The following is a 23899-nucleotide window of genomic DNA, read 5'->3' as shown; positions in this document are numbered from 1 at the left end:
CCCATCCACTCCATTTTAAATATTCACTCCCTCCACCATTGACACACAGCAGCAGCAGTGTGTACCATTTGTAAGATGCACTGCAGCAACTCACCAAGCCTCCATGGATCCACAACCTCTACCACCTAGAAGGATGAGGACAGCACATGCATGGGAACACCACCACCTGCAAGTTCCCTTCCTATCCACATGCCATCCCGACTTGGAACTATATGGCCATTCCTTCACTGTCGCTGTGTCAAAATCCTGAAACTTCCTAACAGCATTGTGGATGTTTCTCTCTGATTTTTACATTTTAAAGCTAGTCTTTGTTTTAATTCATAATTTGGATGAGGCCAATGCTTGCAAGTTTGGCATTTATTGTTCATCCTTGCTTGCCGTGACAAGTGGTGTGTTGCCACCTGAAACCAAACTCTAGGGGTTTTAATACAACTGATTTATTTTAAAGACCACTTCAGAGAGCAGTTTAGAGTCAACCACATTGGTGTAGAACTGGAGTCACACATAGGGCAGACTAGAAAAGGACAGTTTGCTGCCATTGTTCCACCTTTGGAAGTCATGCCTTCAGCTGCCAAGGTCCTAACTCTAGAATTCCCTCCTTAAACCTCTCCACCCCCTTATTTCTCTTTCCTCCTTACACTCCTTAAAGCGTACATTTGTGACCAAGCTTTTGGTCATCTGCCCTATATCCCTTTATATGGTTCATTGTCAGATTTTGTTTGATAACAATCCTGTTTAGCACCTGGGGCATGTTGAAGCACTATATAAATGCAAATTGTTTTTATGGAAATTACATTAGTGAACTAATAGCTTATTTTTTTACGGGAAGCCAGTGACTATTTTGGCAATTGTTTTCTTCGCTGAAATCAGCTTTTTTTTCCATAAATTTTTTAGACTGAATTTAAAAGTCTTCAAACTGCCTTGGGATTTTAACCCATGTTCCCTAGATTATTAATCCAGGCCTCTGGATTACTGGTTCAGTCACATAACCTTATTCTATAGTACCTGGTTGTTTATTATGTAAACATGCTTTATAGGATCAGACATTTGTAAAACAGTTGGTTACAACAAAGTAGTTCTCTGTGATTCATGCAGGTTGATGATGAAGTTGGTTTGCCATTTTGTCCCTGGGTGCACTAAAGAAATGCCTACAGCAAAAAAACATCTCTACTCAGATAAAACCAACCTTTTAAAAACTCTTATTCACTATAACAAAGTTATCTTGCGTTCTAGGAATGCTTAAGACACTAAACTAAGGTAAGTAAAATGACAATTTCAAACAGAGAAAATGTCACATGATCAAACCCCCAGGAATATGTCCAACCAGAGCTAGGCAATAAAAACAGAAAATGCTGGAAATACTCAGCAAGTCAGACAGCATAAGTAGAGAGAAACAGAGTTAACCTTTCAGGTTGATGAGCTTTCATCTGAACATCATCTACCTGATTTCTCTCCACAGATGTTCACTGACCTACTGAGTATGTCCAGCATTTTTTTTTTCAAATTTCCAGCACTTTATTTTTGGGAACCTTAGGCTTCCTTCTAGTTCTACTGAATATGGACTGTAAGGATGGAAAATATGGAATACAGTTCTTTTATTTGTTGTGCCAAAAATGCCAACCAGGCACAGCACCTCCAACAGTATTCCCTGTTCCCCATCAGGGAGATGATGGTGTTGTGGTCATGTTACTAGACTAGTAATCTGCAGGTCTAAGCTAAAGCTTTTGGGACAAGGGTCAAATCCATGGCAGCTGGCAAATTTTAAATTCAATTAATAAATCTGGAATGAAAAATTAGTCTTGTGAATAACGATCATGAAACTACCATAGATTGTTGTAAAGAAAACCATCTGGTTCACTAATGTCCTTTAGGGAAGGAAATCTGCCGTCCTTACCCAGTCAGGCCTACATGTGACTCCAGACCCACAGCAATGCAGTTGACTCTTAACTGTCCTCTGAAATGGCCTCGAAAGCCACTCAGTTCAAGGGCAGATAGGGGTGGGCAACAAATGCTGGCTTTGTCAGCGATGTCCACATCCCATGACAGGATTAAAAAAAATCCTGGCCCAAAAATCACACGCATGGGTAATCTTTCAAATCTCCCTTTGCTATGGGGTGGGGACAAAGAATTCACATCGGAACTATTCATCATTCCTCGTGTTCCTCGGTCGGAAACATTTCACTGTTACCAGGCGCTTAGGACCGCAGGTAAAAAAAACACGACGGGCAGCGTAACGATTAATTATTTCGCAGCTGAAATCTTAATCCTTCTTGTTTTTAAAGCTTCTGTTTAAGTTAATACGAAACTGAAATCTGACGCCGTTAATTATTTTATAAACGGGAGGGATGACTGGGGTGGGGGGGGCGGGGAGCTTGTTTTTCCGGAAGCCCCAGGGTTGGAAGGGGGTGTGGTCCGGCTCTGTGATTGACGTGTGAACGGAGCAATCGCCTGTGAGATCCGACTTTCGGTGCCAGTCACTGCCCAATCAGCATACATCCGGGGTTGTTCGGTGAGATCAGCGAGAGGGGGGGTTAGGGGCTGGCTGGGGACTGTTTGGCTGTGGGAGGCATCAGCATGTAGGGAGCTCCCTCAGAATAGAAGGTATTGAATGTGTGTGGGTGGCTGAGTCCTTTAGTTATATAAAAGCAAAAAACTGCGGATGCTGGAAATCCAAAACAAAAACAAAAATCCTTTAGTTATATTCGATTTAATCACAGAATGTTGACAGGCAGATACAAGAAGCAAATATAAAGAATATGGTTATGTTAGCCTATATTAAAGGGTTGGAGTATAAGAATCGAGAAGCTATACTGCAATTACACAGGGTCTTGATGACACCACAGTTGGAGTAATTTTAAAAATTAGATCTCCCATTTAAGATGGAGATGAGGGCAATGTCTTTCCTCTCAGATGGTTATTAGTCTGTGGAATTGTCTTCCACAGTGAGCAGTGGAGGCTGGGTCACTGAACATATCCAAGGCTCAGTTAGATTTTTGATCGACGAGGGAGTCAAGGCTCGGGGTGGGGTGGGGTTAGGTGGGTGCAGTGGTGCAGACAGGAATGTGGAGTTGAGAACACAATCAGATCAGCCATTATCTCATTAACTGGCAGAGCAGGTTCGAAAGGCTGAATGACCTTTCTCTGCTTCTAATTTTTGTGTTCTTGTGTATTGTTGTAGAACCTTGATCCCCTTACCTAAAAAAATGTATTTTCCCTAGAGGAAGTGCAATGAAGGTTCACTTGACTGGTTTTTGGGATGATGGGATTGTCCTATGAGGAGAGATTGACTAGACTATGCCTATGCTCTGTGGAGTTTAGATGAGAGGTGCTCTAATTAAAATATATCAAACTCTTCAAGGGCCTGACAGGGCAGATGCTGGGGGGATATCTCAGGATAGAGGGTTGGCCATTTAGGACTGAGATGAGGAGTAATTCCTTCACAAAGGGTTGTGAATCTTTGGAATTCTCAACCCCAGTTTGAGTATATTCAAGACAAGAGATTGATAGATTTTTAATGCTGGAAATTAAGGAGTAGTGCGGTAAGATGAAGTTGAGGTAGAAAATCAGTTGTGAACTTATTGAATGTTGGAGCAAACTTGAAGGGCCATATGGCCTAGTCCTACTCCTGCTCCTATTTCTCTTACTCATTGGATAGACTAGGCTCATGGATTGCTGACGTATGAATGGGCAGAGGAAAGGGACCTTCCTAAGTATAAATTATTGAGGGAGTTTTTTTGGGCAATGGCAGGTACCTCAGCTAAGTATTAGAACTCTCTGTTTTCATTGGCATTGCCATGTCTGAATGGGGTGATAAGCCAGTTCATGCGTTTTAATTTTTTAAATTTATGTTTCCATTTTTCTGTGCTTCTGTTGTTGATGACACATGATGGGATTTCAACACATGACTATTGTCTAATTTCCAATGGCTGTACTTGTGTGAGCCTGGATAGTAAGCACTGGCAGGCTGTTTGACTGTGAGAGGGCTATAATGTGCCTATATGCTTGATTCCCAGAGGGGTTCACTGAATAACAATTAGCAGTTATAACCCCCAGATTGTTTCACAATCCAGAGTCTGTAGCATTGAGACCAGAAGTCAAAATTGGGACCTTACTAAATTATTCTACACTGGACAATGTGTTCACTAACTTAATTGTCATGGAGATTCCTATCATTATTTACTATGCAAAAAGATTTTCCTCATAAATTAATCACTAAAGATTTGGGTAAATCATATTGTTAATGTTGATGCAAGATTTTAAGTTTACTTTTAGTGTGAAAATAATATATCAGTTATCAAAGGGTTAAAGACTACAGTACAACTTTATATACACTTTAATACTGAGTATTGTAGTTAATTCAAAAGTCCTGCTTCTCTACTCTCATTAGTTTTTTTTTATTGAATGATGACAATATTGTCCCCAGTGCACCTGGCATTGGAATGGAAAGCAATCTCCCAGGTTTTCCATTTCTGACTATTATGCAGCAGTTACAGCTAGAAATCTGTTGATATCACATCCTGTGTACACTGAAGTTTACTGAGTTCAGTTTACTATAAATTCAGGGTTCTTTAATGTAGACTAAGTGAAGACTTAGAGTTTGGTGAGAGAGGAGTTCTGCAAAGGGGGAGAAGGAGTTGTTTGTTTCCTCTTTCTATCTTTCTCACCCCATAGAAATTGGTTCTTGCTCTACTATAGGGAAATGAGCTAGCTGTTTGGTGAGTGTCTGGTAAGTGGGTAAGTTCTATTCTATCCCTATGGTTTAAAATAATACACAAATTGATGGCAAAATTAATAAAATACATAAGAAAGCAACATAAATAAGTGATTAATGTAGTTAAGTAATTATTTAAGACACATTAAGGATGGCAGGACAGGTGATGTGTCAAGGCTGCAGCATATGGGAGCTCCTGGATAACAGTGTGATCCAGGGCAAACTTATCTGCAGTAAGTGGTTGTGGCTTAAGGAACTTCAACTCAGAGAGTCTTTGTGCTGGAGGCTGAGCTGCAGACTCTGGACACATCAGGGAGAGGGAAAATTACCTGGATGCTTTATAGCAGGAGGCAGTCACACCACTTAGGATAAGATCTTCTGATTTGATCAGTGACCAGGGACTGGAGGTTATGACTGCGAGTGAGGCAGGTAAGGGGACCCAGAGGGCAGGAGTGTGAGCCTCTGCAATTGTCCAACAGGTTTGAGGTTCTCTCAGTTTGTTTGGATGAGATTGGGGGCTGCAGGGTGGATGTACAAACTGATCATAGCACTGTGGTACAGGAAGCCATCCAAGTGGGAGGAGTGAAAAGGAATGTAGTGGTAGTAGGGGACAGTATAGTAAGGGGAATTGACACTGTTCTCTGTAGCAAAGAGCGTGAGTTTGGGCGGTATGTGGCCTGCCCAGTGCCAGGGTTTGGGACATCTGCTTGGGGCTGAAGAGGAACTTGCAGTGGGAGAGGGAGGATCTCGTGGTCCTTTGTAGGTACCAACGATATAGGCAGGATGAAGAAGGAGATTCTGCATAGCCAGTATGACAAGCTAGCTACCAAATTAAGAAGCAGAACCTCAGAGGTAATGGATTACTACCTGAGAAACGTGCAAATTGGCATAGGGCAAATAGATGAGAGAAATGAATGCATGGCTCAAAGATTGGTGTGGGAGAAGTGGGTTCCGGTGTGTCGGGAAATGGCACCAGTATTGGGGAAAGTGGGATCTGTACCGTTGGGACAGTCTACATCTGAACCATGCTGGGGCTGGTTTCCTCACAAGCTGCTTAACTAGGGAAGTAGAGAGGGTTTTAAACTGAATATGGGATCAAATTTGGGTGGATGTGATAAACCAAGAATAGAGACAAGGCAAGAGTGACCGGTATTAATGAGAAATAATGAACAGACTGTGACAGGAAGGGACAGAGAGTACAAATCTAAGAGTAAATAATAAAATAACAAAACTAAAGGCTGTGCATCTAAATGCATGTAGCATTTGAAACAAAATAGATGAACTGATAGCGCAAATAAAAATCAATAAGTATGATCTGATAATCATTACAGAGACATGGCTGCAGGATGACAGATTGGGACCTGAATGTTGAAGGGTATGTGACATTTAGAAAGGACAGGAAGTTAGGAAAAGGTGGAGGGGTGGCTTTGTTAATTAATGATGTTATTAACACATTAGAGAGGGATGACCTAAGTCCAGGAAACCAGGATGTAGAAGCGATTTGGCTTGAAATGAAGAATGATGAAGGCAAGAAGTCACTAGTGGGAGTGGTGTACAGGCCCCCTAATTGTAACTATATGGTAGGATAGAGTATAAGAGGTAATGGGAGCTTGTCAGGAAGGTACAGCAATAATCATGGGGGATTTTAATCTGCCTATAGACTGAAAAAATCAGATGGGCAAAGGTAGCGTAGATGAGAAGTTCATAGAATGTTTTCAGGATAGTTTCTTAGAACAACATGTTCTGGAGCCAACCAGAGAGCAGGCGACACTAGACCTGGTATTGAGCAACAAGATAGGATTAATTGATAACCTTCTAGTGAAGGCACCCTTAGGTAGCAGTGATCATAATATGATTGAGTTTTACATTCATTTTGAAGAAGAAACAAGTGCCTCCAAGACTAGTATTTTAAACATAAATAAGGGCAATTATGAGAGCATGAAAGCAGAGCTAGCTAAAGTGAAGTAGCAAATGGGGTTAAGGGATATGTCAACAGTTCAGTGGCAGACATTTAATGGGATATTTCAGAATACACAGAATATATACATTCCAATGAGAAAGAAAAGTTCCAAGGGAACCATCCATGGTTAACTAAAGAAGTTAAAGACAGTATCAAGCTTAAAGAAAAACCATATAGTTATGTAAAGATAAGTGGCAGGTCAGAAGATCGGAAAGAATATAAAAAACAGCAAAGAATGACAAAAAGATTAATAAGAAGGGAAAAATTTGAGTATGGGAGAAAGCTAGCTAGAAATATAAAGGTGGATAGTAAGAGTTTTTATAGATATTTAAGTGGGAAAACAGTTAACAAAGTGAGTGTTGGTCCTATAGAAAGTGTATCTGGAGGATTGATAATGGAAAGTAGGGAGATGGCGGATGAATTAAACTGGTATTTTGCTTCAGTCTTCTCTATAGAGGACACAAGTAACATCCTGGAAATTGCTGTAAATCAGGAAATGGAAGGGAGGGAGGAACTCAGGAAAATTACAATAACCAGGGAAGTGAGCATATTGAAGGGGCTGCAAGCTGACGATCCCCAGGTCTGGATGGACTTCACTCAAAGCTCTTGAAAGAAATGGTTAGTGAGACAGTTGATGCACTGGTTTTAACTTTCCAAAATTGCCTAGATTCCAAGATGTGATGAGTTGTGAGCCTCAGGGATCAGTGCTGGGGCCTCAACTTTTTTCAATTTATACAAATGACTTGGATGAAGAGACCGAAGGAATGGTTGCTAAATTTGCTGACGGCACAAAGATAGGTAGGAAAGAAAATTGTGAGGAGCACATAAGGAGGCTAAAAAGTGACATAGATAGGTTAAGTGAGTGGGTAAAGATCTGGCAAATGGAGTGTAATGTGGGAAAATATGAAATTGTTCATTTTGGCAGGAAGAATAAAAAAGAAACATATTATCTAAATGGCGAGAGATTGCAGAGCTCTGAGATTCAGAGGGATCTGGGTGTCCTAATGCCCGACTCACAAAAGGTTAGTATGCAGGGACAGCAGGTAATTAGGAAAGCTAATAGAATGTTTTCTTTAATGTGAGGGGATTTAAATACAAAAGTAGGGAGCTTATGCTTCAGTTGTATGGGGCACTAGTGAGACCACATCTGGAGTATTGTGCACAGTATTGTCTCCTTATTTAAAGAAAGATGTGAATGCATTAGAAGCAGTTCAGAGAAGGTTTACTAGACTAATACCAAGAATGGGTGGGTTGTCCTATGAGGAAAGGCAGGACATGTTAGGTTTGTATCCACTGGTACTTAGAAGAGTAAGAGGCGGCTTAATTGAAACCTTTAAGATCCTGAGGGGTCTTGACAGGGTGGATGTGGAGGGGATGTTTCATCTTGTGGGAGAATCTAGAACTAGGGGTCACTGTTTTAAGATAGAGATGAAGAGAAATTTTTTTCTCTGAGCGTTGTAAATCTTTGGAGCTCTCTTCCTCAAAAGGTGGTAGAAGCAGAGTCTTTGAATATTTTTAAGGCAGAGCTAGATAGATTCTTGATTAACAAGGGGCTGAAAGGTTATCGGGGGTAGGCAGGAATGTGGGATTGAGACTGCAGTCAGATCAGCCATGATCTTATTGAATGGCGGAGCAGGCTTGAAGGGCCGGGTAGCCTACTCCTGCTCCTAATTTGTTTGTTTGTATGAAGTGGAATAGCCCATTGATGATTACCATTTGGATGTGAGCTCAGGAGAAATTGTCACTTTGCTTGAAGGTTAGTTGACACTAGTGGTATTATGTGTCACTTTGAGTCATCCAGCAAGAGAGAAGAGGGGAAACACTTTGGGATGGGGAGCTTCATGTCTTGTTGGATTTTATTGTAAATATTTTTGGTATGGTGATTAATAAATACTTTACAGACTGGACTTGCTATTCAGTTCTTTCTTGCTTGTAGGGTGTGTCACCTTTTTCTTATCCCTCTAACTGACTGACTGGTAGCATAGTGCTTATGTAACTAGACGAGTAATCCAGAGAAAAACAGAATTACCTGGAAAAACTCAGCAGGTCTGGCAGCATCGGCGGAGAAGAAAAGAGTTGACGTTTCGAGTCCTCATGACCCTTCGACAGAACTGTCGAAGGGTCATGAGGACTCGAAACGTCAACTCTTTTCTTCTCCGCCGATGCTGCCAGACCTGCTGAGTTTTTCCAGGTAATTCTGTTTTTGTTTTGGATTTCCAGCATCCGCAGTTTTTTTGTTTTTATCTCTGTGAGTATTCCAGAGATCTGGACAAATGATCTGAAACCATGAGTTCAGATCTTCCAGTGGCAGCTGAGGAATTTAAATTTGGTTAATTAAATCTGGAAGAAAAAGCTAATATTAGTAATGGTGACCATGAAACTACCACTTTGTTGTAAAAAAAAACACATCTGGTTCACTAATGTACATTTAGGGAAGAAATCTACCCCTCCTTAGCCAGTCTGTGTGTGTAGACCCATGACAAAGTGATTGAATCTTAACTACCCTGTGAACTGGCTGAGAAAGCTACTCAGTTGTCAAGAAGCTAGCTCACCACCACCTTCTGGAGGACTGTTAAAGATGGACAATAAGTGCTGGCCTTGCTAGCAACATCCAAATCCCCGTGACTGAATCAATATAAAAACCCTCATCCATCAGAATATACTTTTAATTGCCAAATTAATTATTGTATGCAATTGACATGACTGAAATCATGATCTCCCACCAGAGGTCAGTAGCTAATATGTTAAATGAAACTTTGTTACTTTACCAGTTTAAGTTTAAAAATTGCAGTCAGGAAAGAAACTGATGTTGTCACTATTTTGTTCCTCTCCTTAGTTACAATGAATTTGGAGACATTCACGGGTCATCAGAGAGGGTGTTTAATGAGACTGTTCTGCCCGTTTTTTGGAGAGTAAAGATGAGAGAAGTCAATTCAACAGTTCAAGTGAATCTGCTTTAAAAAAGTTAAGCATCTTCATTTCTGTGTGAGTTTGAACCAGCACCCCTGAAAGCCGATACCACATAACTCTGATTTGAAAATGAATGTTTTGGTGACTAAATTCCTCTGCATGGTCGGGGTTTTCATCCTGATGATGTTGGGCTCGCTGCTGCCTGTTCGAATGATCCAAATCGACCATGAGAAAGCGTACAGGTCCAAGAAGGTGCTCTCACTTGGCAGTTCGTTTGGTGGTGGAGTATTTCTGGCCACCTGCTTCAATGCTTTGTTGCCAGTTGTAAGGGAAAAGGTGAGGACTCTGTCTGTCTGTTAATTGTCTTTGATGAGCAATCCCTTGGGGCAGGAGCAAAATGTGTTAAGTGTTGGTCAGGGTCTTTTGCAGGTCAAAATTCATTGAGTTAAACTTTGAGGAATCCTGCAAGTAGCTTGAACTATCAGAAAGCCTGCTGTAATATTATGGTTCACCTGTAAAATTGGAAGATTGGACTGGTGCTTGTTTACATCTTGGACACAATATCAGTGAAGCAAAACTGTTTTCTTTACACATGTTTGGTGTTCTCCTTTGTGTGAGTTTGGTGATGTGAAATTCCAAATGAGCCTAAACACATGAGTAATAAATGGATTGCTTTGTTTAGAATCATAAAATGGTTACAACACAGAAGCAGGCCATTTGATCCTTCTTGCTTGTGCTCACTCTCTGAAAGAGCAGCCATTCACATTATATTAGTATCCTCTGGTTCTCGATCTTTCTGCCAAAGGGAACAGTTTCTCTCTGTCCAGACCCCTCATAATTTTAAATATCTTTTTAAAATCTTAACCTTCTTGTCCCTAAGGAGAACAGCCCTAGCTTCTCCAATCTGTCCACATAACTGAAGTCCCTCATTCCTGGAACTATTTTTGTAATTTTTTTTCTGCACTTCTTCTAAAGCCTTCATGCTCTTCCTAAAGCGTGATTTCCAGAATTGGCACAGTGCTCCAGTTGAGGCCGAACTAGCATTTTATAAAGGTTCATCATAACTTCATTGCTTTTGTACTCTATGGTTCTACTTACAAAGTTCAGGATCCCATATGATTTATGAACCACTTTCTCATTCTGCCTTGTCACCTTCAATAATTTGTGCACATATATCCTCAGGTCTCTCTGTTCCTGCGCACCTATCTCTCTTATTTTATATTGCCTTCTTCATAACCAAGTGTATCACTTCACACTTCTCTGCATTAAATTTCATCTGCCACATGTCTGGGTCATTAATATATATCGAGAAAAGCAGCGGTCCTAGTACTAACCTCTGGGGAACCCCGTAGTATATCTTTCTCCAGCTTGAAAAGCAACTATTCACTATTGCTCTGTCACTCAGCCAACTTTGTATCTATACTGCCACCAACCTTTTTACTCCATTATTCAACTTTGCTGGCAAGCCTATTATGTGACTCTTGATCAAATGCCTTTGGAAGTCCATGTACATCACCTCAACCGCATTATCCTCATCAATCTTCCCTGTTACTTCATTTATAAAACTCAATCAAGTCAGTTGAACATGATTTGCCTTCAATGAATCAGTGCTGATTTTCCTTAATTAATCTACACTTATCCAAGTGATAGTTAATTTTGTCCCAGATTATCATTTCTAAAAGTTTTCTTACTACCAAGGTTAAACTAACTAGCCTACAGTTGCTGTGTTTGTCCTTACGTCATTTTTTGAACTAAGTTGTAACATTTGCAATTCTCTGGTCCTCTGGCACCAAATCCCACATTTAAGGAAGTTGGGAAGATTATGGTCAGTACCTCCAGAATTTCCTCCCAAATCTCCCTCAGTATCTTTGGATGTGTGGCATCCGGTCCTGGTAACTTATCAAGTCTAAAAGAGGCAGCCTTTCTATAATCTCCTCCTCATCAATTTTTAGCCTATCCTGTGTCTCAACTATCTTCTCTTTTACTATAACTTAGGCAGCATCTTCTCCTTTGGTAAAGACTGATGCAAAGTACTCATTTAGTACCTCAGTCATGCGCTCTGCTTCCTGGCGTAAACCCCTTTGTTTGTTTCTAACGGGTGCCATCCCTCCACTTAGCACCCTTTTACTATCTATATGCCAATAGAAAACTTTTGAATCACTTTTATGTTAGCTGCCAGTCTTTTTACATACTTTCTCTTAGCCTTTCATTTAATTTTTCACTTCCCCTCTGAACTTTCTATATTCAGCCTAGTTCTCACTTCTATTATCATCCTGGCATCTGTCAAAAGTACCCTTTTTCTGCTTCATTTTACTCTCTTTCTCTTCGTCATCTAGGGAGCTCTGGTTTTGTTTTACCCAGCTTTTCGCCTAGGGAATGTACCCTGATTGTACCCAAACCACCTTGCCTTTAAAGCAATCCATTGTTCTGTTGCAGTTTTGCCTGCCAACATTTGATTCCAGTTTAGCTAGGTCAGATGTGTTCTCATCCTACTGAAAATTCCCCTTTTCTAATTAAGTGTTTTTACTCTACATTGCTCCCTGTTTGGAAGCTACATGGGCTTTCATTTACACATTTTACATCCTGCACTCCATTCTTTCTTGCTGATGTACAGTAATCTTAAAATATTATTCACCATTTACTTATCACTGTACACGCTGACTTACATTTGCCCACCTGATAGCATCCTGTATTTTAAAATTCTCATCCCTATTTTCAAACCCCTCCATGGACTCCACCAACAACCCCCCCCCCCCCCCCCCCAACCCCGACCATTCCCTACCTCTGTAATCTCCTCTGGCCCTACAATCCATGTTACCTCTGCGCTCCTCCAATTCTGGCCTCATGCATCCCTGATTTTCATTGCTGCACCATTGGCGGCTGTTCCTTCAGCTGCCTGGGTCCTAAGATCTGGAATTCCCCCTATGCCTTCCTATCTCTCTCCCTTCCTTTAAGATACCCCTTAAAATCAACCCCTTTGACCAGTTTAGGCCATCTGCTCTAATATCTCCTTATGTGGCACAAATTTTGTTTGATATGAAGTACCTTGGATTGTTTTACCATGTTAAAGGCACTATGTAAATGCACGTTGATATTGTACTATGTTTCAGCTCAACTTTTCCAAAAATGTACAGGTTCCACAATGGCTACTACATTGATCAATCCATTAAACAAAACTGCATTAAACAAACTCTAAGTAAACTCACAGAGAAATTGCACCTAGCCTTAAAGGAACGCACACCTACATTCAGTTTTATGTGGCTTAATTTTTTTTCTGCCATTGTTCCCTGCTGATCTCAAAGTTTGCCTGGTAGCGCTCTTGTGAAGCTGCTCATTAAGTTAACAGTGCTGTAAAATCATAAGTTGTTGTTGTAAAACAGCACATCCTTTGCCCATGTGTGGTATTATTTGCTAGCTACTGGTGAATTTCAGTTGCTTTGTAAACAGGGATTGTATTTGTTAAAGAGAGAATGTTGATCAGGCATTTAGCAGGAAAATTAATTGAGGAATGTTAATAGTGACCTGTGTATTCTGTCTGTGAACTCTGAAGATGACCAGATGGATTGAAATGCATCTTTTCTATTCCCGGATATTGATATATTTCCTGTGCTATGAAGGGTGTCTTCTGTTATGATGGTTCTAAATGAGATGAGATAATAATGCCCATCAGGGGTTGTAAGTGCTTGGAATAGAGGATATCTAGTACATTTTTGGTGCACATTTGAGTGCTCCTGAGTCATAACCTCTCAAACTTGCAACCTGTACCACCTAGAAGGACAAGGAGAGGCATATGGAGCACCACCTGCAAGTTCCCCTCCAGGTCTTGCACCATCCTAACTTGGAACAATAACACCATTTCTTCATCATCACTGGATCAAAACCCTGGAAATCGCTACCTAATGGCACTGTAGCAGCATACTTCTTGAGCTGCTGAAGTCAGCGCATTAAGGCAGCTCACCATCACCTTCTCAAGGGCAGTCAGGGATGGGCAATAAATGCTTGCCTTACCAGCAATGTCCACATCCCATGAATGAATAAAAGAAAACATACTTTAATATCCACACATTTGCTTTTATCACTTCCATCGTCAGTCGTCCATTTGGTTTCTCTGAGTGAGGCTGACATTGTGGTAACAGTCTAAAATACACATGCAGTCTAGAGAGTGGTTAGAATGTGGAACTTGCTACCACAAGGAGCAGTTGAGGTAAATACAATAGAATCTAAACAAACAAATGAAGGGGAAAGGAATGGAAGGATATGCTGATAGTGTTAGGTGAAGGAGGGTGGAAGAAGGTTCACATGCAACATAGAGCTGTCAGGCCAAATGGCCTGTTTAAGTGCTGTAAATTTTATGGAAGATCAGTTGCACTCTGTGAATTTGCAGCAAGTTAGAACTGATTTGAGAATATGTAACTCATTCACTTACTCCTCCCATTCACTCAGGGAGAGTAAAAATTGCATCCCATTAATTGGGGCTGGATTGGAAGCTAGGCTGCGAAAGTGCAGGAGCAGTGTGCCAAGGCACAGCACCAACCAGTCTCCCAGTACCTATGGTCAGCTAAGGTTCAGTTGGTGACAGTCGTACCTCAGGGTCAGAAAGCTGTGGGTTCAGGTTCCACTCTGGCTTGTGTGTAAGAAATCTATGCTGATACTACAGTGCAGTGTTGAGGGGATGCTGCTCTGTCGGAGGTGCTACCTTTCTCACGTGACATTAAACCGAGACCCCGTCTGCCCTTAGGTGGATGTAAAAGATCCTGTGGCACAGTTTCACAGAAGAGCCGGGGAGTTAAACTTGGTGTCTTGGCCAATATTTATCCCTCAATCAACATCACAAAATCAGACCATCTGACCCTACTTTACAGTAGTGACTGCACTTCAAAAAGGTATTTCATTGGCTGTAAAGGTGCTGAATAGATGCAACTTTTCTTCTATTTCATTACCACATTGCTGTTTGTGGGAGCTTGTTGTGCACAAATTGGCTACTCCCTATCTTAAATTATAACAAAGGTTGCACGATGTTCCCTCTAATTTTTTTTCCTGGTGCACCGGCTATTTATAAGTGCATTACCCCTTTAAATATTTTTTGTACATCCATACATGTGGCAATTTAAAGATGCCAAATTGTGCATGGGGCCTTTTAGGTTGCTGTGCGACATTGCAGCTAAGAGGGAACATTGTTACATTTCAAAAAGTACTTCATTGGTTGTGAAATGTTTTGGCACATTCTGTGAAAGGTGCTGTCTAAGCAAGACTTTTTAAAATTTCTTTTGAAATAAAGTAGATAGAATGCAGCTCGGAAGGAGTGCAGATTTTATATTGATTTCATCTTCTAGAAATGTACATCGTATCACTTTAGGCTATTATTTTCGGAAGGAAACACCAGTATCATTTATGTCACATTGTTATTCACAAGGGGCATGATGTAACTTGCCTTGAAAAACTAACAGATCCTTTGGGATCTCTTGCTGAATGCCCTCACTTAGTGTCCTGAGGAAAACAAGATGACTAAAAGAATTGACACTGAGCACAGAAACCAAAACAGTTCAAAATGCTCAGTATCCACTATACATGGGCTGAAAAACTGGCTAACAGGATTCCTCAACCTCGACTGCTCCAGTCCTGAATGTGCAACTCTTGCTGGGGTACAGTTAACTTGTCCTAACAGCCCTCCAGTGGTGGCTGTTATTGATGCGTATGCCCAGAGAGTGCCTGCTCTTGCCAGATACCCCAAGAGTATTCCCCTCCCCCTGCACCCCACCCCACAATCCCTTTCCCAAGTACAATGTCAATTTCAACTGGGGATCGCTAATTAGAAAATTAGAAATCAGAAGTGTGAAAACTGGATGACTTTTAATTTCCTTTTTCCTCATCTAGTTGCATGAAAACAAACTATATCATCTTTACTGTTACTTGCTCAGATCAGCAAAGGCATGGCATCAAATCTGAAATTCTGTTTGAATTATACTCTGACTTCAAGGAAATCACCAAGAGAGCCTTGGTTCCCTTTATTAAAACATAGAAGTGGAGTTTCCAACTAGATTTTTTTCTAAAAAAAAGTCACCGTAAATATTAGTTGCAAGGTGTGAAATGAGCCACAAACATTTCAGGGTTTCTTGTGGAGAAAGGTTCACTAGTCTTGTTCATCACTCTGTTCACTGCTTAATTCAAAACTTTGTCCTACAGATTGTTAACTTCCTGTTGCAGGTTCAAGAGGTTCTTAAAAGTGGAAACATATCGACTGACTATCCGCTGGGTGAGACAATGATGATGGTAGGATTTTTTCTGACGATCTTTGTCGAGCAATTGATTCTGACATTTCGAAAGGAGAAGCCATCTTTCATTGACCTGGAGACATTCAACGCGGGGTCAGAGGGTGGCAGTGATTCCGAGTACGAGAGCCCCTTCATTTCACCAGGGAGAGGTCAAAGCAATCTGTACAGCTGCAGCTCCCATTCACACAGCCATTCCTTGAACATGTCCGATCTGCCCCGCTCCAGCCCTTTGCGCTTGCTCAATCTGGTGTTTGCATTGTCCGCCCACTCCGTTTTCGAGGGCTTGGCTCTAGGCTTGCAGGAGAAAGGAGCAAAGGTCATCAACCTGTTCATTGGAGTGGCGGTTCACGAAACACTGGCTGCCGTGGCGCTGGGAGTAAGCATGGCAAAAGGTGGCCTACCAATGAAAGACGCACTAAAGTTGGCCCTGATGGTCAGCGCAATGATACCAGTTGGGATAGGCATCGGGATGGGCATCCAGAGTGCTGACAGCTTTGGCAGTCACATCGCATCTGCCCTGCTGCAGGGTTTTGCGGCTGGAACCTTTCTATTTGTCACTTTCTTTGAAATTCTGGTGAAGGAGTTTGAAGACAAGCACGACCGCCTTCTGAAAGTACTTTCTCTGATCCTGGGCTATGCACTGCTGGCTGGGTTTGTCTTTCTAAAATGGTAACATTGTGCCTTGGTTCAGCTTTAACTACAACTAAGGCACATGACCAGGTTAGACAGGGTGTTTGATTATTACTCAGATTAGAAAATATTAAAACTGTGATCTATCATTATGCCTGTGGGTAGTAGTACAATAGCCAGTGTTACTGTAAATATCTAACTGGATTTATGTTTGCTCCAAGTATGCTGTACTGGTTTGGCACTGGGTTTATTGAGCATCAGTAAGCAATAGGAATTTTTTTTAAAAGACAATCTTAAACCATTGCACTATAATAATGTGCTAGTATATCTCGTGTTATTCTTAATTCAACTGAAATTGCTTCCATCATTATGTCAACCTAATATTATGCATCTCTGGTTTCTCTTGAGATGGGCTATCACTGCTGACTTACAACTGTTCAGTTCAGACACCTATCATACTTTTCTGAGACTCAATTGACAACACCACTGAATATGTCTATGTACGTGTCTACTGTATAAGGTCTAAGTTATTGCCTAGGCTTTTAAAGCTTACGCATTGAATTCCTTCTGGACAGCAGCGGCATTTCTGTAGGAAATTTATTTATAAGCATTAATCAAATTTCTTCAGGGTTGTGTTTTTGATAGAATAGGATCTTGTGATGCAATATATTTCTCTACTGTTCCTTCATACTAAAGGGGAGTGCCAGTGTCAAAATTAAGAAAATTGACAGGAATTATTTATTTTTCCCACTGTGCCACTAGCAGGAGGGTCCCATATTCTTGTGTTGAGTTCACAAATGTCAGTCAGGCTGGTGGTAAAGTTGTGACCCATGGCCAGCACTAAGGAGGGGAAAATTCACCATGTTTCCAACTACTGTTGCTGGTCGCCTATTAGAAAACACTTCCTTTGTGGAAGCCATGCGAGGGCAGGATTGGGTCAGACTATGATTTTCCTTCTCTCCTATGGTTTGTAGCCTGCTGACACTCACTCAATAAGCCTCAAGCTTGAAGAAGATAAGGTACTGTTTTGCTGGTGACTGCAAAATTGTGTCATGGCATTTAGATGGAGAAAAGTTAGCAGGTTGGGCTGGATAAAAGCAAAGAACATAATTTCCTACTTTTAACCTGGCTGTGTTTGAACACTATCTCTCATTTAAACAGCCAGTGTCAGTGCTGTCACTGAGGAAAGCTTGAATGGAAGAAGACACCGAATACAGCAGTGCGAAAGAATTAACTTTCAGCCCTTGATTAAAATACTTTTGTTAAATCAGCTCCCCTTATGTGATGTAGTGACTAACCTTGCTGAGCATCAGAAACAGTTCTGCTTGTTAATGCAGCTTGATGGTATTTTATTATGCTGTGTTAACTATTCTCCCCTAGCCTGAGGCCTATAATCAATTTCAGTGCCACAGGACTGATGAGGAAAAATCAGCACAAAGCTGATCATCAAATTTTGCCCTTGATGGCATTCTAGTGTCTCCGTACTGAAAATTTGCACATCAGATAAGGACAGAATCGAATTCTGCTGTACTGCGATGCCACCAACACTACCACCAAGGGATAGTATAGCACACCGTGGAAGCACTTAAACAAAGGACAACCTTTTCAGGATAAGGTACTGGAATGTATCCAGTGCCTATGAAAACATGCACTAGCAGTCTTACAAGATAACTACTGATGATTTTTCCTTTTCTAAGCAGTGGGAGCTGTATAGGAAATAGTCCTGTCAGACATGCCAGGAATTCCGTGTGTGTGCTTTGAAAAGCTCAGGAAGGACACTGTTTCCTGTGGATGGGATTGGCAGAAGATTTGTGGAGTGTGATTGCCCTCTTGGGCTAAGAGCTGTTGCCTGAATAACACTTCATCATGGTGAATAGGAGCAGTTTGTTGTTGTTTATGAGTTCCTGAGACAGCTCTGTAAGGGATCTATAGATGTCTCCATTTCCTCCATCATCTTGAGCCTGAGAAACTTTCATCCTGATGTATTCTATTTCCTCCTTTTTCTCTCCTGAAGGCACCAACTCTTGCAAGGATCCCACAGGCTGTCCCAATTTATACCTCACTGAAGTGAATTGCCTTCCTTTGTGAGTCTAGATAGTATGTGTCAGTAGACTATTATTCCATGGGGACTGGAAGGAAGAGAAACCAAAATTATATGCAGCTTGCAATCACCCGAGTCTCACCTAAGTAAATATGAAACTCTTTGACATAGATGGCTGAGACTAAATTACTGTAAACATATAATGTAGTTTGCTCACTAGCTTCTTTTGTAGAACATGTTTTACGATTATGGAAACCTAGTCGAATTTTAAGTGGAATGCGCTAACAAGTATGAGGTGGAAGTGGGGAGCAATGAGTCGTTTCATTAGTAATGCTTGCTAAATCAATTCAATTAGAGAAGCTATTTTTCTTAAGTTGCTGCAGAAATGTTAACCTACCCTTCAAACAATATTAAAATATATTTACAAAACAATCTTGCAGTTTAAAATAAATCATTCATGAAGCACTTCAAGGCATTTGAGACGTAATAAAGCGTTTGTCAACGCAAGATTTTTTTTCTGCAATACCATCAGGGAACACTTATTGTAAACTGTTTGTTTTTCACATATTTGCAGTGTGCATTTTTTCTTTTAATAGAGGCTTGGCAGCATCTTCATGCCTAAAGAAGAACTATGATATTGGGTTATTTATTTGGTTAAGTTCAGTACTCTAACGGAATTGTATGAAAGCTGGTATTTATTTAGTATGACATAATGCTGTTTTTTGGGCTTGTGCTGTTGTAGATTGTATTTGAGTTGAGGTGCACCTTCTTGGCTGCATGTTGACACCCATTCTGCTGGTCTGTGTAAAACCATCAGTCTGCTTTTCTTAGAGGTTTGGGTCCTAATTTAGCTTGGCAGGGTGTTTAAATGCAACATTCGTGCCACACAAGTGTCAGGCAATGACCATCTCCAAACAAGAGAGAATCCAACCATTGCTCCTTGATGTTCAATGGCATCACCATCACTGAATCCCCCACTATCAACATCCTGGGGGTTACCATTGACCAAAAACTGAACTACAAGAGCAGGTCAGAGGCTAGGAATCGTGCGACAAGTAACTCACTTCCTGATTCCCTAAAGCCTGTCCACCATCTACAAGGCACCAGTCAGGAGTGTGATGGTATAATCTCCACTTGCCTGGGTGAGTGCAGCTCCCACAACAGTCAAGAAGCTTGACACCATTCAGGACAAAGTGGCCCGCTTGATTGGCACCACATACATAAACATTCACTCCCTACATCACGGACATACAGTGGCAGCAGTTGTACCATCTACAAGATGCACTGCAGGAATTTACCAAGGCTCCTTCGACAGCACCTTCCAGATCCACGACCATTACCATCTAGAAGGACAAGGGCAGCAGATCGATGGGAACACCACAACCTGGAAGTTCCCCTCCAAGTCACTCACCATCCTGACTTGGAAATGTATCGCTGTTCCTGCACTGTTGCTGGGTTAAAATCCTGGAATTCCCTTCCCAACAGTACTGTGGGTGTACCGACACGAGCTGCAGCTGTTCAAGAAGGCAGCTCACCACCATCTTCTCAAGAGCAACTGGGGATGGGTAATAAATGCTGGCCCAGCCAGTGAAACCCACATCCTGTGAATGAATAATAAAAAAACTTTGTAACAATGCGAGATGAACTGAGTATGCCACCATGCAGAGGGTGTAGAATAATTCCATCTGCTTTCCTAATCATCTAATGGGTAAATGAAAGACCCTGATCATCATAGATAAGTCTGGTCCTGGGTTCAATCCCCATCTCTGCTGATTTGGATCACTAATGGAGCCACAAAACCCCCAAAAACTGGTGGGCTTGGGTCAGCTGGGATGCCAAAATGTAAAATATCTGAAACCCAAGGTTAATCTGCCAGCTTCCTGCTTATAATGGAGTGGGAGGGTGGTAAATTATGCAGAGGGAGGGGGAGGGGGGGGTGTGGTAGGTAACCAATCACTTCCAGGTAGCAGGTTAACAATTTAAATATTATAATGAGACTGCATGCCTCATGCTTAACCACCATCTTAAATTTAACCATGGCCAAGTCTCAGGAAAACCAGCAGCTCTCTCCAGAACCCTCTGACCCTACTGATTTCCAGCTCTCTGCAGCCTCTGATCTCACACCTCCACTCTTTGTTGCAAATGGGAAATAGAGACAAAAAGTGCTAATTGGCTCCTGCCATTAAATTTGGCAGACCTGATGGAAACATGTTTTTCCACGTCTCCTGACCTAAAAGCAGCAGCAGCACCACCTCCACCCCTGCTTACAATGGTTAAGAAATTCGTACCTGTGGCTACTGTTTTAACAAACAGGTTAATGGTTGCACTAAAATGAATATACAGAAAAAAATCAAACCCCTGGTCTCTTTAAACTGAGCTTGTGGTTTTCAAAAGTGTTTATTTTGTTCTTCCCCCTCCACTTTTTTTTTGCCTTTCGTGCTGCTCTCAGTTGAGAGTGCTCCCAATATCATGCACTAGCCCAGCATCCAATTATCCTCTAATGGGAGTTGTACACCAAGCCTGCCTGTTATTCATACTGACCTGTTCTCAGTTTCATCAGGTCACAACCAGGCTTCCGGATGACCGTAACATAAGAAGAGTAAATGCTGGAAATACCCAGTGGGCTTGGCACCATCTGTTGAGAGAGAAACATAGGTTATGGAACTAAAAGTTAACTTTCGTTTGAACTGAGCCCAGATCTGATGACAAGTCACAGATCTGAAATGTTAACTGTTTTTCTCTCCACAGATTCTGCTGAATATTTCCAGTATTTTCTGTTTTAATTCAGGTTTCCAACGCCCACAGTATTTTGCTTTTGTTCCAGATGGTCGTGCCACATTCCTTCCCAGGTGGTGTTGTCACTGGGTTTACTTTGATGCCAAAAATCTGCAGGAAAAATCGCATATTATGTTTTAACAGTGTGCCAATAGATTTCTCATGGGATATTCTTAATCAATCTCCTTACTTTGCTCTACCTTCATCAGCAACTGACCTGCAACCACCAGCCCTGCTGCCTGTTCAGTGAAATGTATCGTTGAAAATTCTCTAGCCATTGCCCAGTTTGGAAGGACAAAATCTATAATTTCACAGTTTATGAAAATTTTATGCATCTGTTATTACATTTTACTGAACTTCTAGTGACTAAGAGGCCTGTTACTTTTCCACTTGATCCAGCCTGAATTGTCTCTTTATAGCTGACAAAATACAACATCAAACTAATGTCCACAGCTCCACTTGTTGGATGTAGGGAGCAGGTATTTTGAGTGAAACCAAATTAAGAGAACGAGGTTATAAGTTGAAGATGACGCAGGCTAAACACTAACTTAAACAGAAGCAGCTTCACCTTTTGATAGAATAAAACTACTGGCTAGTGAAACAATATGGGTCTGAGGTAGGAATAAGATGGGCAAAATGGCCAGTCCAAGTCCCTAAAGTAGATCTAAGATTGGTTGTCATAATACAACTTGAGAGTTACAGGTAACCATTCATGGATGTCCTTCTCTGCGGCCCTGGGATTTAGCGTAGCAGAGAAAAAAGTGCAGGCAGAGAAAGAGGGAAAGGGAAAATTATAGTTTCACAAATCATCGCGAGGTTTTTGTGCAAATTATGTGACTCTCAACAAACTGGAGTACACCTGATCTAAGGGATGGGGAAAACTTCAAATGATTGTAAGGTTTTTTTTATTTTCTGGCAAATGATGTTAGTTTTTTTTAAATAAGTGTTTGGGGAGCTGGGCTAGGGAGGCATGGAAATTGGTGAGAGATCTGCTGCCTTGGGATAAAGCTACCATTATGCAGCTCCTGATTGTCAGACTAAGAATTTTTCCAAAAACAGGCGCTCAGCAGCACTTGAAAATGGAATGAAAGAGACCCGTCATTGCAGCAGACTTTGTGTGAGAAAGCATCACCTCTTTGTGTATTGTACTCTGAATGTATTATGTAACATAACATATTGTTTTGTAGAAAAACTAACTTTAAATTGAGAACTGTGAAGTATATTGCAAATAATTTTTAAAAATTCCAGATATCATTAAGTTCATGTTTTCAAATTTGGTTTAATTCGTTTATTTGTTTGGGTGAGCTTCCACCATGGGCTCAGACATATTTAATATTCAGATCTTCTCTATGGTATAAAATGGATGCATCAGTGAGGAGTGCCTTTTTCCTTGCAGTTTTTTTTTTGTCCTTTTTTTTTTATTCATTCATGGGATATGGCTAGGCCATCCGTTGTTGCCCATCTCTAATTGCCCTTGAGAAGGTGGTGGTGAGCTGCTGCGTTGAACTGCTGCCATCCATCTCACGTAGGGACACCCACAGTGCTGTCAGGAAGGGATTCCAGGATTTTGATCCAGCAACAATGTAGGCGATATAGTTCCAAGTCAGGGTGTTGTGTGATTTGGAGGGGAACTAGCAGGTGGTGGTGTTCCCATGCATCTGTTGCCCTTGTCCTTCATGGTGGTAGAGGTCACAGGTTTGGAAGGTACTGTCGAATGAGCTTTGGGGAGTTGCTGTAGTGCATCTTGTAGGTGGAGACACTACTGCCATTGTGCATTGGTGGTGGAGGAAGTGAATGTTTAAATTGTTGGATGGGATAGCAATCAAGTGGACTACTTTGTCCCGGAAGGTGTTGAGCTTCTTGAGTGTTGTTGGAGCCTCACTCATCCAGGCAAATGGAGGTATTCCATCAATCTCCTGACGTGTTCCTTGTAAATGGTGGACAGGCTTTGGGGAGTCAGCCTCTAACCCGATCCTCATTTCCTTCATTAATTGACTCATGGCAGGCTCCTGTTCCACAGCTGCTGGCCTCTCTCCTCTGAATCCTGGTTGAATCTCTTGTGCAAGCTTAGGTAGTGTTGACAAACTGTTCAATCATGCCATCCATCATAGCCGAGTCTGTTGCTGCCCTCAGCTGATTACAGGACAGTTACAGATGAAGAAGACTATTAGACTCTTTTGCCTTCTGTTAGCTTATCCATCCGTAAAAGAGTCTGCATTTTCCAAAAGAAATCACTGGATGGTGATCTGAAATGGGGATTCTGCCTCACTCTTTTGTAGCCCCTTTGCTAGGCAGTGGAGATGAGGCCAACAGTGATCCTCTTCCTGCTGAGTTCGGCTAACTGGACCAGTGGATCAAACCCTTGGCCTATCTGGACTAAAGGACTAAGTTCCGCTCTGGGCATCCCATCCAATCCATCACACCAACTATATTTATATTATCTACAAAGAGCTGCAGGATACAACACAATGTCTGGAGGGAAAAGCTGTTTCCTAGATTATGTATTTTTGAAGGGAGCTTATTCCAATTGATGTTTCTAAACTGATGGTCAAAGCCCAAAAGATGCAATATCTTCTTCAACATCTTCAATGAAGCAATAG

General features: G+C 41.4%; 2 protein-coding genes across 10 annotated transcripts in view; both read left to right on the top strand.

Moving 5' to 3' along the window:
* The first annotated feature begins 2172 nt into the window (after positions 1-2172).
* Positions 2173-18956, top strand: LOC121286906 (zinc transporter ZIP3-like). Of its 9 annotated transcripts, none has more exons than XM_041204149.1 (4): positions 2560-2601; positions 7115-7289; positions 9508-9917; positions 15765-18956. In XM_041204149.1, the coding sequence occupies exons 3-4, from the start codon at positions 9711-9713 to the stop codon at positions 16524-16526; spliced, it is 969 nt and encodes a 322-aa protein (XP_041060083.1). In that variant the 5' UTR covers positions 2560-2601; positions 7115-7289; positions 9508-9710; the 3' UTR covers positions 16527-18956. The 9 variants fall into 9 exon arrangements, with proteins under 9 accessions (XP_041060089.1, XP_041060081.1, XP_041060082.1 ...); XM_041204146.1 differs by lacking the exon at positions 2560-2601 and adding an exon at positions 4510-4726; XM_041204155.1 differs by lacking the exons at positions 2560-2601; positions 7115-7289 and adding an exon at positions 2173-2207 and having other exon boundaries at positions 15786-18956.
* The window catches only part of LOC121286907 (GTP-binding protein Di-Ras2-like), a 48633-nt gene continuing 27299 nt past the window's right edge, over positions 2566-23899 (top strand). The window contains exon 1 of the mRNA XM_041204156.1: positions 2566-2601. The gene's annotated coding sequence lies outside the window, so the exon portion shown is untranslated. The remainder of the gene's footprint in view (positions 2602-23899) is intronic.

The sequence above is a fragment of the Carcharodon carcharias genome, chromosome 14, assembly GCF_017639515.1.
Source record: "Carcharodon carcharias isolate sCarCar2 chromosome 14, sCarCar2.pri, whole genome shotgun sequence".
In the NCBI taxonomy this organism is placed as follows: Eukaryota; Metazoa; Chordata; class Chondrichthyes; order Lamniformes; family Lamnidae; genus Carcharodon; species Carcharodon carcharias.
The sequence above is the reverse complement of the archived record's forward strand: the minus strand, read 5'-3'. Positions and strand labels throughout refer to the sequence as shown.

Excerpts from the sequence above, each read along its gene's own strand:
- LOC121286906 (XM_041204147.1), top strand. The coding sequence starts at position 9,711 with ATGAATGTTTTGGTGACTAAATTCCTCTGCATGGTCGGGGTTTTCATC. Across the intron at positions 9,918-15,764 it reads TGCCAGTTGTAAGGGAAAAG|ATTGTTAACTTCCTGTTGCA; the intron begins GTGAGGACTCTG and ends TTTGTCCTACAG.